Source organism: Ammodytes marinus, assembly GCF_949987685.1.
Source record: "Ammodytes marinus genome assembly, chromosome: 19".
NCBI lineage: Eukaryota > Metazoa > Chordata > Actinopteri > Uranoscopiformes > Ammodytidae > Ammodytes > Ammodytes marinus.
In genome coordinates this window covers 8,682,703-8,701,839 of record NC_137223.1, presented here as the reverse complement: position 1 = coordinate 8,701,839, position 19,137 = coordinate 8,682,703, and the positions used below count along the sequence as shown (strand labels likewise).

The 19,137-nt window shown below is 39.1% G+C and overlaps 1 protein-coding gene across 1 annotated transcript; it reads left to right on the top strand.

Moving 5' to 3' along the window:
* Window positions 1–4,369: 4,369 nt before the first annotated feature.
* On the top strand, window positions 4,370–19,130 carry hpcal1 (hippocalcin-like 1). The gene is made up of 4 exons (XM_080048031.1): window positions 4,370–4,701; window positions 15,150–15,646; window positions 16,645–16,750; window positions 18,884–19,130. Exons 2-4 carry the CDS (start codon window positions 15,269–15,271, stop codon window positions 18,979–18,981), a joined length of 582 nt encoding a protein of 193 aa, XP_079904157.1. The 5' UTR covers window positions 4,370–4,701; window positions 15,150–15,268; the 3' UTR covers window positions 18,982–19,130.
* The last annotated feature ends 7 nt before the right edge of the window (window positions 19,131–19,137 follow it).

Genomic DNA, 19,137 nt, shown 5'->3' with positions numbered 1-19,137 from the left:
CTTGTTTGCCTATGTTAACATATATTTTCACAATGCAGTATTAACTACATTTGTTTTAAACCACGGAGAAATTGTCACAAAACTTTATTCCAGTCAGTCACATGCACAGGTCATGTATGACGTCTCTTTACGGTAAACATGAAGTTGTAGCCCATATTGTCTGCCTAAACGACGACAGCAAAGATGCTTTGTTTGTGTTTTAATAAAGTTTCACTCATGATTTATTGATCCCAGAAGTTCCAATATGTAAATATCTGATCAACTTTACCGCAGACTTGAACTATCTAGTTTATTTTCTACCATAAATAGGAAAACCTTTTTACTCCTCCGAACTATCTTGATCAACCCATACAATCTGATTTTTGTTGTCCACTTGAGGTGCTTAATTACGTTGTAAACATAACATAGACTTTGTAACTGTGGCCTATTTAAAGAAGATACAGGGCAACATTAGCATTCAATGTGAGTTGTGTTTCTGGTCACATGAACATTGTACAGTAGATTAAATTATCAGTCGTGCTTCAGCTATGGTTTAGGGAATTAACCGTTTCTCTCTAGAGCTGCAAAATGTTTCCCATGCCTGTCTGCCATTTGGTGTTAGACAAAAAGTGAACAGTGGGTTTTAAGAGCTAACTGTTGCTGATTATAACAAGGTTGATGAGAATGGCGAGAGTGAACCAAAACACTAAAGTCTGGGGCCCATGAAATGAAGACCATGAGTCGCTGTGTGGAGATGCATTGTCTGATAAAAAATACTCTATGAACGATACCTTTCACTTTTGATCCGTCTTTAATATAAAATATTGAATCCAGCAGCTTTAATAATCGCTAATGGTGCTCAGTGATACTTAACTCTATAGTAACCATTCAAAAAACCTTCCATACAAAAACAGAGCAAGCCTTGTCAGAGGCATGTTCAGTTTTAAGTCGAAATCAGGTCGATCAGGCTGATCTTGGTGACAAACAGGGCTTGAATCCAGGTCCTTGTTTTGATCTGAAATGGTAAAGAAAATAAAACAAGAAGCAAACAGTTCATGGGAAATAAAGTTCTCACTTGAAAAAAGTACTGTGTGAAGTGTCATGTAGAAATAAAGTGACCTGAATTAAACATATTGAAAATACATGTGCCAAATGTGGCAAATAATTTAAAAGGCCTGTTATTGTTCCCCAATCAATGTAAACCTTGATTTCAGTGCCATGTGTTCACTCAATATTTACATAGGTACAATTGGGAACATTGGCCCTTACTCTGTGTAATGTAAAGACAGACAGATCAATATTTGAGGAGTTTGCTCTGCTTTTACAGCTGCAATGACTGCCTGTCGCTAATCATTGCGAAAGATTAAATGTACATGTGTGCCATTGAGAAAGGACAGAGGGTCATCAACGTTTGATGAAGAAACTTAGAAGATGAACTTTGAAGTGTATGGAATTATTTTTCACGTCAGAATAGTTTGAAATCCCAATGCTTTACCCATTACAACACAGTAAGGTGCCAAATAGTCATGTAACCATAAACTAGTATTCACATTGACAATAAATGTTATCTGAGTAAGATGTAGACGTAAGATAAACTCAATAAACCCTGAAAATTAAAGCTTGCAGTGTTCCATGATGATGTGTTTTTTTTTGCCTTTTGACCTTAGACTGACATATAGATAGATTTTCACTCATCATCAAAATGGTTAAATTTTATGGGACTTTTAGCAGTACATTTTTAAATGTATGGCAATCTCTTGATTGCCATATATTAAAAAAGTACTTTTGTTTCAGCAGCAGAAAAAAATCACAATAGGTCACCATCTAGCAGATTGTTTGTCGATATTTCACAGTAACATGTAAACAAAAGTACATACAATGAAAGAAAATACAATATTTTACAAAAAGCATGCCTTGTTTTAGAAACTGAACGACCCTCTGTTTGTGTATTTGTATGTGTTGTTGTATACATGTGTTCATGTATTTTTATTGGTATGTGTGGTTGTAAACACGTCTATGTGTTTGTGTATGCATGAACATGTTTATGTGGATAAAAGAGCGATGTCTCCTTGTGGCAACAACGTACTCTATCTAGTACACCAAATGACACCACTACATCCAAATTACAGAATACTCTTTAGTGATTGGCTAGAAGGGAACTGGACTGTGCCCCCAAACATTATTCTGGTCCCAAAAAAAAAGACATGTCTGCTCCCATAAGACCCACCCATCAGCTGAATTCAAGCTTTGGACAGAAACCCACCTACAACACTACAGCACAGAGTGGAGGGCTGTCAGCGACCTCTGGTGGATCATTATGTTGCTGCAGAACAACAGAGATATGTTGTCTCTCACCATGCTGTATTCCAACATAATAACTACAATGTGTCATGACTCATGTTCAATACCAGCAGCAGCCATTATGTCCTCTTTTAGTGTCCTTAAATAGAATTCCTGCTCCCTGATTCAAAGTTCTATGCCAGATTATAGCATGAACTTGATGCCTAAAATAGAAACGTACAAGATGTAAAATTGTATCAGTTAAAAGTTAATCTAGTAACATATGATGGTATTTGAATTAACAAATGTCTAGTATAATTTAATTCTCTCTACTATCTGTTATTGATTTCTTGATGAGATTTTAATTTGGGAAAATAGCTCAATAGATAGTACAATAGTGCCTCTGGTGGAGGAAAAAATAACTGTTGAGGAAAAAATATCATGTTTTGTGACAAAAACAAATCTTAACCCAAGGCCCACTTATTACAGAAGCATCTCACAACCTTTACCGCCAGATAGAATTTGTCAACATTTTGTCATTTTTTTTTAATTTATATCTGAAAATATAAACATTTTAAATTCAAGAATAAGGTATTTAACTTAATATTTTAGGCAATTGAGTGCAATAATACATTTAAAATAATAATAATTATCATTTATTTTTTGCTTTTGTTACCCTTATAGCAATGTATAAAGGTTTATATCTTATAGTTGCCTTAAAATTGTGATTTACAACATTCAAATGTTTGACCTGTTGGTGACAGGATAAGCTTTTTTTTTGTACATTGCTTCACCAAAATGTTTTAAAGCTGAATAATTTAAAGGTAGGCAAAGTTTTTGCATTTAAAGCAATGACAGGCTTGTGAAAGCATTACGTTACAAACTGGCAAGGTAACAAAAGCAACCTCAGACTACTTTATCACAGTCTCGACCCCCCACCCCACACCCCCCCACCCCCAGCCTGTATTGTACTCACTCTTAGGTATAGAGATAAACACTCCATGTGCTTATAGAAACAGGTTTCAGGAAGACACACACACACACACACACACACACACACACACGCACACACACACACGCACACGCACACGCACACGCACACGCACACGCACACGCACACGCACACGCACACGCACACACACGCACACACACACACACACACAGTTAATTATTTATCCACTCACTGAAATGCTGACATACACACCACCCTACCTGCAGTGTCAATTTAGCCTACACAAGAGAGGCTACTGTCATAGCGATGGATGAGTGTGCATCTTGCCCATAGAGGCAGAGAAGTCAATATGGGAAAAAGAAAAGAAGGTGATTATTATACAACTTAATTATAACATGCAAATGCTTTACACTGCAGTTATATGCCACTGCTTCAGAGATATAGTTGTGATGGAATAAATACATTTTTTTCTGTTTTTATTTATCAGATCACATTATGGTGCTGGTAGGCTGTAATTAAGAAGTCTGCCCACTCGAGCTATGATGTCAACACTTATATAAATATAATGTAAAAAAATAAATAAAATATAATCATTGCCTATAGGATGTCATGGGCTATAATAAAGTATTATTAAGTTGTCGTTTTTTCTGTTTTGTTTTTAATAGCTTAGAATTAGTTAATTTGTTTTATTGGATGTCAGCATGAGAATATGTATGTGTGCTGCAGTTGCTGAGTGGTTCTCCAACTATCAAGATTGTCCCTCAAATGTGAACCGTTTATTTTAGATATGGTGCTAATAATAGTCTCCAGTGATCATTTTTCCATAAGGAAGCTGCTGCGACTGTTTCTACGATGGAAGCAGCGAGTGTGGACGGATCCATTTGGTGTATGATGGGGGGAATCTGAAGCATTTAACATAGAATACAAGTCGGTAAATCAATTTTAATTTACCTTTTATGTGACGGTTATATTTACTTTGGATACTTATTAGTATTTATTATCATTACAGATTGTGCTCACTATAACGTTACTCCAGCCGAAATATGTTTAATTGTTCTCGAAGAAAGAAGAAACCGTTTTAGTAGTTACTTGGTCACGTCGGATGGAAACCGAGCTCTGTGCCACATCTTCCACTAAATGATAAAGCCGCTACACCAAGAGCCGGAGACAGGACCGAGTAGCCTATATATAGGGACCTAGTTAAAACCACATTTAGCCTATTCTGGTCAAACTTAACATCTTTATTTCTTTGTCAGAAAGTGTGACACGGCCGTTAACTCGAGCATTTTAAATTATTGCCTTGTTGGAATTTTTATTTTTTTTATCTTTCCGGTAGAGTTGTATTAACGGGAAGAGGTGTTGCTTTAGACCACTGTACATTAACGGTGAAGTTATAAGCTTTTGGTGACGTCATAAAGTGGGGAAGTGGGCTAAACGAAAGAGGACTTTTTTCAACCGGAAGACTCGGGAAAACAAGCTTTACAAAACAGGTAAGTTTGCATCACTTTGTGAAAACAAAACATTTGAGGTGGTTTCGGCTGCTGTTTATGCCTGTTCCAGTGGTGCAGCTTTCCGTGGACTGCTGCTGTGGTGGCAATTCCCCCCCAAAACAGGAGGGTGTTAGGGGCTACACCCATTCAAGACAGACTACAGCCCACATCTCACATAGGCTACACTTCAGAATATGTAAAACAGTTTAGAAGTATCAACCCCAAATGTTGTCAACTAAAACATACATTTTTATTCAATGCAAGATCGGCAAGTAGTTTTAAACAAACCTCGCCTACTGTAACACATCCTGAATAAGTATTTGATGTCATTTATTTTATTGAAGTATGGCTGGGCAATGTAGTCAAAATTATCACATGCTTTTTAATTAATTTTCTTAAATCAATACGATTTGCATCTAAATGTATCAAATGTAAGCTAGCCTATGAACAACAAAATCAAATAAATAACCTATTAATATAATAATAATGGTTGTTTTTTGACTAATTTACTTGTGATCTTGTTACATATGCAATACTGCATAAATAAGGCAAAACATATTTTGGACAACTGAAATTTGCAGTATGAAAATATGGTGATAGGAAGTTGACATAATCTTTTTTATATATTGGAGTGTGCCAAGCTCCTTCACCTACAAAGGGACTATCCATCGCTCAACACCCTGATTTTAATTAATTTAATGTGCCACACTGTGGTTGCTTTTATATTATCTCATACTTCTATTTAAAAAAAACTCTCCAAAGCGTTTGTGAATACTGTGTGTTTCCAAAATGTAAAAAGCCCACTCATCGGTTGAAAAACTTTTAAAACTGTAAAAAATGTTTGCAGCAACTAAATAATTCAGAAATAATTGCTGTGTTAAACTGTCAACGCTAACAGAAAATATGTTCTTGTTTGTCTTGAATCTCGATATATCTCCTGCCCTGCGTTTCCCCCTGATTGATAGGCACACCGCCTCCATCTCAATGAGCCTTAGTACTACTTTCCTGTTGCCTTGACTACTGATGTGTCAGGGGACTCCATACCGTATGGTTTTCTCTGACACTAGTTCAAAGATACTGCCACCAAGCTGCGCTGAAAGACAGAATGACTTGAGATCTAATTTAGTTTTTTGTCCTCTGAGCCCTGACGGACTCCTCATCCACCTGATGAGGTCTTAGTTACCACTACCAGTAGTGTGCAGTGCTCATCCACTGCTCGACATGCTATACTGTACGTACCACTAAACTGGGAAGTCTGCCATCTCTTTTTGCAACGAACCATGTCGGTTTGTTTGATTTACATTCCATTAGAAAGTGGTGGATACAGACAGCATGAAAAATACTTTTTGCAGAGTTTAGGATGGAAAATGTTCTGTCCTATTGAAACAAAGAAAAATATGTAGTTGAACTAACAAACAAACTGGGCTGCTGCTACTAACTTTTTTTTTCAGTTCTTTATTCTATAAAATAATACTGAGAATAATGAAACAAACTATCACAAATACCAAGGGTACAACAAGGTGACTGTCTTAAAATGTCTTGTTTTAGAAGACTAAGGAAATCTGTGAATATTCTTGATGTTGAAGCTGGAACCAGGCATCAGTTCGGTAGTGTAGCAAACAAATGACATAACTGGTGTCAACATTTATATACAAATGTCTATCTATCTATCTATCTATCTATCTATCTATCTATCTATCTATCTATCTATCTATCTATCTATCTATCTATCTATCTATCTATCTATATATATGTGTGTGTGTGTGTGTGTGTGTGTGTGTGTGTGTGTGTGTGTGTGTGTGTGTGTGTGTGTATATACGTATATATTAAACATTTGTAGACCAGTTATGTCATTTGTTTCCTACACTACCAAACTGATGTGCTTCTGGCAGCATAACGAGCTCCATCAGCTGTGTGCTTCCGTTGTTTTATAAATGCATGACTCCCCCCGGTGTGCGCGCAAAACACACACCCTCAATCCACCAGTTTCTTCTGTGCCATACAACACCTAACAAGCATATACAGGAAAATAAGAAAGGCTTTCTTTGTTGTGCCAAGCAGTTACCCAGGATTCAGGAAATGAGGTGGGTCTAAGAACGGCAAACAGCAGTGTGACACTGGCCTGGTCAGAGGTTTTACAGGTTCTATGCTGTAGCGTTGGGGAGGGGGCTATACTTTACTGGAGTTTGTGTGAAACAGTCTAATTAGGCTGCTGCAAACCCACTGGAAAAAGTGGAGCATATGGAGACCAGGGAAAACTATAGGGGGTTGGGGAAAAGGAGAGAGGCTGTTGCTGTGTGATCGAGAGGAATCGCAAACACTGGATGTGAAATGGCAATCTGGAGGGGCTGCTGTGTATCAAACAACGCTGGCGCAGACTATGTTCAGCTTACAAATTTAATTTAGCAACTCTAGCAGTCAAGGCAGAGAATCTCTCGGAGGTCATGTGGATGTCAGGGAAATTTTCTTGCAGTTATTTATGACCCCATTCCAAAACATTTTCCACTGCACCATGTAGCAACTTGGGGGTAAAAAAAAGATAAAGTAAATACCCAGTACCCAGCTGTGAAAACGAATAAATCCTCCCATGAAGTCTCAAATGAGCAGGAATCACTTACATTTTATGATGATGACATATGGCATAACATACAGCTAATATCTTGTGCATAGTCTCTTCAGCAGATAATGAAGTCCACCACAGGAATCGATTCAATATTTCATATCATGTGTGGCCAAAACAATACATTATAAGGCAACTGTTTGCATTTACACTTGGCCCGAAATGTCCCTTTCAAATGCCTGAAAAACATCCTATCTGTTATCCTGGAAAGAAAGTCATTAAAAAACATGGAATAATTGCAACCCCTACTTTAACTGGGAGTCCAGCTTTTAATTAGCATATTTCAGAGGCCAGTGCCAAATTACAACGGTCCCTTCTCGACACTCAGCTCTTTAATTTAGTGTAGTGTATTTCGTTATGACACATTTTAAGATTACTGTAGTGTATTATGATACTATACATTTTATATTAAGGCCTATACTGCTACAGAGCAGGACAAAGACAATGCCTCATCTGGCAGGGGGCAAAGTCAGGAATGTCAGCTGCCTGAGTGAGGAAACCCTCAAGGCTGACCTGTAGATCATTCAAATGTCACACAAAGGTGACTGTCTTGTGAGTTAATCAAAGACAGTCTGGCTAAGAGTTAACAGTAGTTTATTGACCCTGGCCATCATCATCATCATCATCATCATCATCAGCATTGTCTTAAAAGTTGCTGAATCAGACTTCTTGGCCAACGTGACATATCGACTCTAGGTGATGACTAAACTCAGGATGTCCTCTGGGGGCCAGAGGTTGCCCTCTGACCATTAGGGTGGAGCTGGTTAGGGTTAAAAGCAGCCACAATTCTGGAAAAATCAGGTCTCAAACTAAGGAACTCTTCATAGCTTTTTGTTTTGTGTAGGTACCTCTATTAGTTATTTGGCTACAAACACTTTAAATTCTTATTGTCTTCGTTTTGACTGCAGGATGAGTTTTGTTGTTTGAATAAAAAAGAATTGTTCCTGAGACCTCCTCATCTGCATTCAACTGTGTCTTCTTCCATCAACCCACTACCAACGCCGTTTTTCTGAGTAAAGGCCGGAAAATATACTGCATTAGCCTCAGAGTTTCTTGAAACATCATGGCAGCACTTTTCTCAGAACTTTTAGCCCTATAGAAACTTCTAGGTTCCATGTGGTTTTGGGAGTTGGAGAGAATAAAAAGCAACGCCCATATTTATGTCTGCTCCAGCTCAGTCTGCACAGTGAGCTGTCCTGGAAAAGTCCATGTGACCCAGAGTTAAGGAGCTTCCTCATCCTGTTGCATGTTAGAGCGGAAGGACTACAGTCAAGCCTGCGGGGCGCTGTGTCATCTACTATACCAAAGCCCTGTTAAAACATCGTCAGCAGACAACAATATTGCAGTATATTCTAAAAGTGACTGTCAGTGTGGTTCTAGTGGGCCCATCCTGCACTGCTTTTTAGCTAGATTTTGTAGAGATGTTCATTATGCCCAGGAAATGATTCCTAATGACTTTGATGATTCGCTTATTTTTCCATTAACACCACCAGCAGATCACATCTTTTCACCTATCAAGCTAAATATCTCCTGGATGGATTGGCACATCATTTTGTACAGACTTGTTTTCCAAAACAAGTTAGCATACTGGTGTTGGCATTTAGCGTCACTGTGGCTAAGTACAGCCTTTACAGAGCCTGAAGACTATAACAGTCTTGGACTATTTCTTTCAACACTTTCAAAACAAAAATGTAAACAATCTGGAATTAAACATAGCATTACAATATAATGGTGCTTTTTAAATTTCCACCACACTGTTTTAAAACATGTTTTACCTCATTTGTTGAACAGTACTTCTGTTTTGTAAATAAGCAACCTATGGTCGGACATACTGTACAAAACTGTATTAGTGTATTTTGCATCTGGTTTTATTGATTTCTATCCATCCATAGCATAGGTGATATTGTTAAGAGTTTGTGTCTCTGTCTCTTTCCTCCGTGACTGATTAATAAAGCTGCAGGAAATTACACCCGTTTGACAATAGCGAGAAATGAGGGCGTCCTTGTGTTGAAGAAGACCTCACTGCTCTGGCTTTGGCTTTGTTCTATGCCAGATAGAATCGTTCTGGTGCCAATAACGCAGGAGCCATGGGATTTCAATAATTGAGAAAAAGAAAACCTGGAGATAATACATCTGCCTGGTTCTCTCTCAGATACAGTCATTATAGGTAACTCAGAGGAGTGGAGGCGGTATTCAGAGTGATAATAATGGCATTGAACCGTAGGTAGGCTATTAGCATAGTGGGCTCACATGTTGCTGGAAATAGTTTTTCTACCTATGTGTCATACGTTTTTCATTCCTTCCTCCTTCCTCCCTGCCCCTGCACATCTCTATTTCTGTCCCTCCCACACACACTTTACCACATACATGTTGAAAAAGATTAGTTCAGGATTTGGCTAATTTCTTCCTAGATTTCATTGTTTTTTACCTTTAAAAGAAATGTCACATTCGGACCATAGTCTTTCCTTCTGTTTCCTTCTTTTCATACATACACTGCATTCCAAATTATAAGGCAAATTAGATTTTCCCGGATTTTCCTAAATAGTCGATGCAAATCACAGTCAGTATACTTTTCAAGTCAACCGTTAGAGTATATTTCAAATTTTATTGAACAAACCTCCCAATAATAAAAGTATTTTTTTCAAAAATGAAAAACTCCAAATGCACTGTTCGAAATCATTATGCACAACAGAGTTTCAAAACATTTTATAGGTTGTAAACAACTAAAAATTGTCATTTGTGGAATTTGCAGCATATTTAGTGAAATCAAAAGCTATTTGAATCAAAAACATCTTAACAGGCCAAGTTACATGTTAACATAGGACCCCTTCTTTGATATCACCTTCACAATTCTTGCATCAATTAAACTTGTGAGTTCTTGGAGAGTTTCTGCTTGAATATCTTTGCAGGATGCCAGACTTGCCTCCCATAGCTGCTGTTTTGATGTGAACTGCCTCCCAACCTCATAGATGTTTTGCCTGAGGATGCTCCAAAGGTTCTCTATAGGGTTGAGGTCAGGGGAAGATGGGGGCCACACCATGAGGTTCTCTCCTTTTATGCCCAAAGCAGCCAGTGACACAGAGGTATTCTTTGCAGCATGAGATGGTGCATTGTCATGCATGAATATGATTTTACTACGGAAGGCACTGTCCTTCTTTTTGTACCACGGAAGAAAGTGGTGAGTCAGAAACTCTGCATACTTTGCCGAGGTCATTTTCACACCGTCAGGGACCCTGAAGGTGCCAACCAGCTCTCTCCCCATGATTCCGGCCCAAAACATGACTCCGCCACCTACAGTCTGCCGTTGCAGCCTTGTTGGGACATTGTGGCCATTCACCAACCATCCACTACTCCATCCATCCGACCATCCAGGGTTGCACGGCACTCATCAGTAAACAAGACTGTTTGAAGATGAGTCTTCATGTATTCCTGAGCCCACTGCAACTGTTTCAGCTTGTGATCATTGTTTAGGGGTGGCCGAATAATAGGTTTATGCACAACTGCAAACTTCTGGATCCTACACCTTGAGGTGTGCGGGACTCCAGAGGCACCAGAAGCTTCAAAAACCTGTCTGCTGCTTTGTGATGGCATTTTAGCAGCTGCTTTCCTATTCCGATGAATTTGTCTGGCAGAAACCTTCCTCATATTACCTTTATCCGAACGAACCCGTCTGTGCTCTGAATTAGCCACAAATCTCTTCACAGTACGATGATCACACTTAAGTTTTCGTGAAATATCTAATGTTGTCATACCTTGTCCAAGGTATTGCACTATTTGACGCTTTTAGGCAGCAGAGAGATCCCTTTTCTTTCCCATATTGCTTGAAACTTGTGGCCTGCTTAATCATGTGGAACGTCTTTGTTAAGTAGATTTCCTTTGATTGGGCTTACTTAGCAAACTGATTATCACAGGTGTCTGAGATTGATTTCAATGATCCAAAGCGCCCTGAGACACAATACCATTAGGGCTGCAACAACGAATCGATTAAAATCGATTACTAAAAGCGTTGGCAACGAATTAGGTCATCGATTCGTTGAGTCGCGCGATTAATAAGTCACTTGTAGGCGCGGCACTGTTTACATCCAGCCGCCGACAGGTTCATGCACGCCCACAGCGAGCCTTCCGCACGTGAAGCGGTGCGGGAAAGCTATAGTGTGAGCGGCCACAGCTTGTATTTTGGTCATATCGAACACTGGACTGTAGGCCTATATAAATGTGTTGTACCTTTGCTGTCTTTGGGTTAAAAAAACTCCTTCAACTCAGTATCCGTCTAGTCCAAAAAAAACTCTGTCAGCTGCTGCTGCAGACGGTTTGCAGACGGGCTCGGAGAGTCGGCATCGGCGCATCAACACTCATTCAAAGCAGCGGCAGTAATCACACAACCGAACGGTGTAGAAAGTCCCGTCAGTTAAAAATAGTAATCCAGTTTTTAAATCCATGTTAAAATCGGAAGGATATAGAGCTAGTTAGCTTAAAAAAAGTAGCAAACATGTCAAATGTGATGTGTTCAGGCCGGCTCAGTAATATGATTGATGTGTTCAAATGCAACACAAAAAAAAAGAAATTTGAGATTTTGGCGAAAACTTGTTTTCCCAGCAATATAAAATAGATAGTAAAGATGGAATTATGACTTGTTTTAATGTCCTATCTTGAGCTAGGATCATATCAGCAATTAAAGCAATAATACAAGTTCTATTTCAACAAAATAATAGAAAAGTATCCATAGTGATATCAATAAAGACTTGGATCGTTATCGGTTGACTGGTTTACCATGGACATTCCTTATATACTTTATATCATACATTGTATGTTTTTTTTTGTGTTATCCCAGTTAAGTTTATTTTTTTATTTTTTATCATTTAATATTACTTTTAATAGTTCCGGGACGTTGTGAAAATGGTGTTTTGACACTTCAGTCTGCACTGTGAATTTGAAGTAATTTTCAGTTTTTGAATAAAGATGCAGCATTTACAAATGTTTCTTTTTTTTTATCCGATTCATCGATTAATCGAAAAAATAATCGACCGATTAATCGATTATTAAAATAATCGTTAGTTGCAGCCCTAAATACCATCCATGAGTTTAAATTAAATACAAAAAATTAAATGTTTATGACACTTAAAGCGGCAACGAGTAACATTTAAATATCTTTTAAACAGCCTAATTTTTCCTCTGATAATCATAAATTACCTTTAACAGCAAACGAGACCATCAGTGCAAAGAAAGACGTTTTTATATAGTTTTTATTACTGCATTTGATCTGGTCGTACACCCAGTCCGATTTTCGGTTCACGCGTGCATGCTCTATGGTCACATATCCGTATTGGTCGCAGATTTCAGTGTGGCGCAGGAACGTGAATTGAAAAGCCTATCACTCCAGGTGAGGGAAGGGGAGCGGGAGACCAGATCCCAATTCACCAGATGTGGGACAAAGACTACGTTTGTGCGGGACAATGCGGGACAAAGTGCCGTTTTTTTAGCAAAATAAACTCGTGTCACCACCGGTAATGCCAGAGACACGGCTTTCTAAATTAAAAAAACACTATCTTTAGATCAGCGTGCAGCAGTTAAGTTAGCTACTGTTAAACAAATAGAGCATTAAGGCTGCGGCTTCACATTAAAAGCATTTCACTGGCTTCACATTAGCATTTCACTTGACAAACGTGAGTTGGCTTTTATTTTGAAGTAACAGGAAAGTGAACGTTGAAGCACTGCAGGCAGCACCTTCACAGAGCCACTGAGCCCAGCAGCCCGATACACACACACAGACAAACACACACACAGACAAACGGAGACTGCTGTCTCCTGACAGCTATCGGATAAATGCCAGATTATAAAACACGCATTTAAAAAGGGGGGCTCACTTTCAATAACAATGCGGGACAACGTCTCAATTTGCGGGACGTGTGAAAAGTAATGGAAATGCGATCTGGTCATCCTAGAAGGGGAGCGGGAGCCTTGTTTGAGACAGTTATTTGTCGTCATAATGACTGATAACGGGGCTGAACCATCAAAGAAAAAAAAATAAAATGCAATGAAGAAAAGCTCAAAGGGAGAGTGATAGGCGGGCGGGAGGGCGTTGCCAAGCAACGTATACACAATTTCACGCAGCGAACCTAGACTGCAGTGTTTACTCCTAAATGAATGAGCGGTAGCCTACTAAAACAAAGTTTACTTTGCCTCACCAGCATCATCAGATGACCATTATTCATCTGAAATAGTCATTATTTACAACAACATAAACACATTACCTCATCGTGATCCATAACTAACTGCCTTCTCTCGTTCATTCGCTTTGTGTGGGGACTGGGGACACATACTCGTTCAGCTCCGTGAGAGGTGACAATGGATCAACTCATTGCAATCAGGTCAGGTGTAGTTGATGCTGTGTCACTAACCACTCTCACCGAGCCGAAAAGAGTCCGGTGCCCTCACACTTTCAACACACGGACACGCACTATATTGCTTCCTGATTATTTGAATCTTGAGGCCCTGCACGAGCTAGAAAACAGCTTCACGACAGCTGGCGTCGTAAAAATACTACCGCTTTTGTTCAAAGGTGTCGCCAACGTGCCGACTTACTCGTTGTACCTTTAATTCCAATTTGCTTAATAATTTGTGACAGACTGTAGTTGCTGCTCTCAAGTGTCATAACTAGGGCGGGGTATTGGCAACGACTTCACTATACAACATGCATCACAATACATGGGTCACTCATGATATGATATATCACGGTACATTGCGATAGGATTGTCATATTCCACATGAAAATGGAAAAGAATAGCGCTGAAATACAGGTTTCCGTGTACGATATGGGTGGTCTTAATACATCACATCATATTGATAATTCACTAGACAAATTGGGTAAAAATATTTTAATTGAAAACTTTAATTCATATCCAAAACCAGGCAATATGAGGCATAGTCATACTGCGACATGTGCAGGAACGGTTGTTTTGGTTCAGAACCGTTTTAAAACGTAAATTTTTTCTTCAAAATATCGATTTTTGGGGTTGACATGACAACAATGTTTGCCTCTGATTCATCAGTGGTTGAAAAAACCGAGTGTTCATCTGTATTATGCTGTTATGGTTGTGTTCTGGATTTGTGTTTTTTATGCACCCTCATATCCCCAATCATGAATGCACTTGCATACATGAGTAAACAGACTTTGCAGAATATAACCATGGAAACAGAATTAAGACAAATCATGGAAACTAAAGGTGAATAGGAGCAGGTGGTTGAATCCTTAAGTGTCCTTGTTTGCTTTGGTATTTTTTAAGCCATCATTTGTGTTTCCCCTTTAATCAGTGTATGCACCACCTGCTCCAAATCAATCAGAATATTCATTTTGGCATGGAGGTGGGGATTACTGTTGAATATGTTGCCTCTTCACTAACAACAGTCGGTATCAGCCTGACCTTTTAGAAAGTGGCTTTATTGGAAATTACAATGCCCCAGGACACGTGTCCCTCGTCGATAAATGATCACTGTGCCACAGGATTCATACTGCACCCTGGAGACCAGGCCAGCCTCACACACGCACACACGCACGCACACACACACACACACACACACACACACACACACACACACACACACACACACACACACACACACACACACTTTAATGTGGCCTCATGGCTTCTAAGTTGTAAAAAAAAACTCCCCAACAAATGTCCTGATATATCCCTCAGCTTTGGTGGTCTGAGGAGCTTTTTCAGCTTAATGATACAACACTGCTGCAAGCTGGGAAGAATTATTGAACCGATGAATCATTTATGAAATTCATACAAAGATATTAATGATGGTTGTTGGTCCCCTGCAGGAGCAGTGAAAGCGGAGCAGCCACTGACGTTGACAGTACAAGCACAGACGGAGTGGTGAGGTGAACGGAGAAGGTAGTCTAAAGAAACACCAGCCCAGCTATCTGCCAGTGCCTAAATCATGGGGAAACAGAACAGCAAGCTGCGGCCCGAGGTTCTGAACGACCTGAAAGAAAACACAGAGTTCACCGACCACGAGCTACAGGAGTGGTACCGCGGCTTCCTGAAGGACTGTCCCACGGGCCATCTGACCGTGGAAGAGTTCAAGAAGATCTACGCCAACTTCTTCCCCTACGGAGACGCCTCCAAGTTCGCCGAGCACGTCTTCCGCACGTTCGACACCAACGGGGACGCCACCATCGACTTCAGAGAGTTCATCATCGCCCTGAGTGTGACGTCGCGTGGCGGGCTGGAGCAGAAGCTGCGCTGGGCCTTCAGCATGTACGACCTGGACGGGAACGGCTACATCAGCCGCGCAGAGATGCTGGAGATAGTTCAGGTGAGGACACCACGCATGTAGGAAATACCAAGGAATAAACCAGTCCTCACGGATTATGTTTTAGCAGTGCATCTGCTTTTCACGCACACCATAAAATCAAACTGATATTTTAAAATGAATAATGTAAATGTTAAACTGTTAACTAATTTTCCTTCATATTTTTTGAGTTTTTTTTTTTAAAGATCATTTTTGGGCATTTTTGAATGCTTCATTTATAGTGCAGAGAGACAGAGATAAAATGGGACAGAGAGGGGAATGACAGGCACAGAACTGACCACGGATCGAACTGAATTGGGTCTGCTGCAATGATGGGGGGGGGGGGGGGGTCATTGATTAAAAGATTAATCAAGGTAATTGATTAAACGATTAATCAATTACAAAAATAGTCAATTCATTATCGTTTCAATGTTAATTCATTATGTTGTATGGATTTTAGCTTTCTGTCTAATGACATTCGCAGGTCTGAACTCACAAGATTTTTTCACCTCACATCACGGATGCAGGCTGCCCTTTCTGTTTTTTTCTTATCACCATGGCTATATTTACTCTCCCAATATGGAGAGCAGAGCAGCCTGCAGGGCCGTATCAATATTGGCTCAGTCCGTAGTGTTTGTAGATACAGATGAATGTAAAAGAAAAAAAGAAAAACATTTAAAAGCATTAGTGCTTTTGTCAGCTTAGAATGCTTTTGTTTTTCAGCAAACCTCTGTCTCTCACTGAAGCCACCGACTTTTACCTGATCTGATCTATGTTTTTAGAAGATACAAATAGTTACATTGCAGCCTGTTCTGAGTGACCTATCTGAGTGTAACAGCAGGATGAGCTTTAGTTGCCGGAACACCATCACCATTACCCAGCAGGTAGCAATATAAAGCAGGTCAATGCATTCGGAAGAAACACGTAACAGCCCGGTTTTACTGCCTAACAGCTTCACACAGACAACCATTCAAATGAAATGGGTTACACATAAGAGCAATTGTTCCTACTCTCCTTCGTAGGCAATTTACAAAATGGTATCATCAGTGATGAAGATGCCCGATGATGAATCGACACCGGAGAAAAGGACGGATAAGATCTTCAGACAGATGGACATTGACAATGATGGTAAGACCAGGGTTTCATTTTGATGTGCTTGCTTGTATGGAGAGTTTGGCTTATTTGTCATGTATAAGCACTAAATAAGTATTACACTTTTTTTCAAATATGATTAAATTGTTTTGATAACCTGGGAAGTTGTAAGCAGATATTATTATTGATTTTCTCAACAACTTTGACTCCTCCTGTGGACACACCAGCTTTCACATTATTGAAAGCTGATGGTGTATACAAGGCAAATATGATGATAATATAGTAGAAATAATCATTTAAATATCACACAACTACATTATAGTGTGTTATAAACAGTTTATATAGTGCTTATAGATATTGAATAGTGGGACTTTGGGTAAAGTCAAGGAAAAGTACCTTGTATAGATATGTAATGAGTAGGTTGGTTTTCAATGGCTGCATAATGCGGAGTATCAGAATGAAACTGTCTGAAATCCACCTGGTTAGGAGAAGGCGTTGCACTGCTATAACAGATAAACCATTTATTAGCAATGTCCACTATGGAAAGGAAATATCACTTCAAGACCACAGAAAAATGCAGATGCCTTATAAATTATTAACGGTTATGTCAGAGTGTTTGACGTGATACACCTAGCAGCACAGAGCAGTTTGGGGGGAGAAACAGTCAAAATGGAAGTTGGTGATGGAGAGAACAGGATGGGATCATATAACAACCCCGTGACATGAACACGACACGCCAGATCATTAAGGGCCTTCTGCACCTGAGCACGCTGAGCCACCTCGATGACACTGGCTTTGACATTTAGCCTGAAAAGGTGAAGCTACGCCCATATGACATATATGTACGTAAGCATGTCCCAAGACTTACTGTTATGGATTCCAACACGTGACATCTTGGTGGGATATTTAGAGCTATTCATACAGCATAAGCCTGTCCAGTTTGTTCTGAAGCAGAAGGGTGATAAGGGCTGAAGGTCAAACTGTGTGTCTCAATCTCAAGTTATTTTCCAACAACTGATAATGTATTGTTTAGTTATAGTCATAGAGCCACAGGGATATTTGTAGTACTTACTTTTGGTTGCTGCTTTTATTAGCAGTATTATTATTATTATTATTTTTTTTTTTTATTCTTCCGGACAATTACACACAATACACAATTTTCTCTTTGCATATTCATACATATTACTTTGTGTTATCGTCCGAAGGGTGGCAGGAGAAGCCAAAGGCTTATCAGGTCCCGCCCCCACTGCCATAAGATTCAGATACACAGATACACAGCTACTGATACAGTTAAAACATTTTTTATTTTATTTTTTTTTAAGAAGATGCATTCCAATATACAGTAAAATAATAAATAATAAAATACAAGGAAATGTTCTTTTAGGGATGTCTAAATGATATCAAAGCAATTTATATCACATATTAAGTACAGCTTATTCAATTGAATTTCCTTTTTATTTTTTATTATTTTGTAAGGTTTTTGCAGATATACAATTCTCTTCCATTTATTTTAACATTTAAATATATTCCTGAAAAATGATACAAAGTTGTCCATAGTTAATAATATACAAATCTATTTCTCTATTTAACATTTTAGGTGTGTTTTGTTTTAATATTATACTTTAATTTTGTTGGGTTTATTCAACATCATCTCATTGATATTTATAGAGTTGGTATTACTGCGAGGTGAGGTCAGGACAAACTACTAATGAGGATTTTAAAGATATTTCCAAATGAATTACATAAACATGACTTACTATAGGGAGTTAGTTATACATAATCTTATTATAATAATATGCAGTTTTGGCAGCAGTATTATTATTATAAAAAAATGAAGGCCCTTTCTGTCAATTGCCTGGAGTTCTTGACTGACTTTAAACCAGAACAACAGCGCCACCTGCTGGTTGAAAATTAATCATTTACTCGCATAAATGTTTATTATGCTTTATTGTAACCTATTTAAAAGATGTTGTGTACTTTGCCTGTACCGTGTTTCTCTGGCAGCAGTTATTATATTTCAGGCCGATCACCACAAACCTCAGAAGCTTTCGTTGACTTTAGTGGGTGTTGGCTGCGTGTGATTCACTGTGTCACATGTTTGACGGCTGCTGACTGTGATTTCTTTTTCTGGCGTGTGTGTGTGTGTGTGTGTGTGTGTGTGCTTCACAGGTAGATTGTCTCTGGAGGAGTTCATTAAAGGTGCCAAGAGCGACCCGTCCATTGTCAGACTGCTGCAGTCGGATCAGGGAGTCTCTCGTCAGTTCTGAGGACACAGACAATGACAGACAGACACACTCTCTGAAACACAAGCCCACATCCATCCAGCTGTATGCTGTTCTACCCTCCGATGCTCTGTCGTCATCGCACACCCTCGACAGACGATCCTTTCATTCTAAAAACACTCCATGTCTTAATGTTTACAT

Bases quoted from the DNA above. Each gene is read 5' to 3' on its own strand.
- hpcal1 (XM_080048031.1), top strand. From the start codon at position 15,269: ATGGGGAAACAGAACAGCAAGCTGCGGCCCGAGGTTCTGAACGACCTG. The intron at 15,647-16,644 runs GTGAGGACACCA...TCTCCTTCGTAG, and splicing joins AGATGCTGGAGATAGTTCAG to GCAATTTACAAAATGGTATC. The intron at 16,751-18,883 runs GTAAGACCAGGG...TGTGCTTCACAG, and splicing joins GATGGACATTGACAATGATG to GTAGATTGTCTCTGGAGGAG.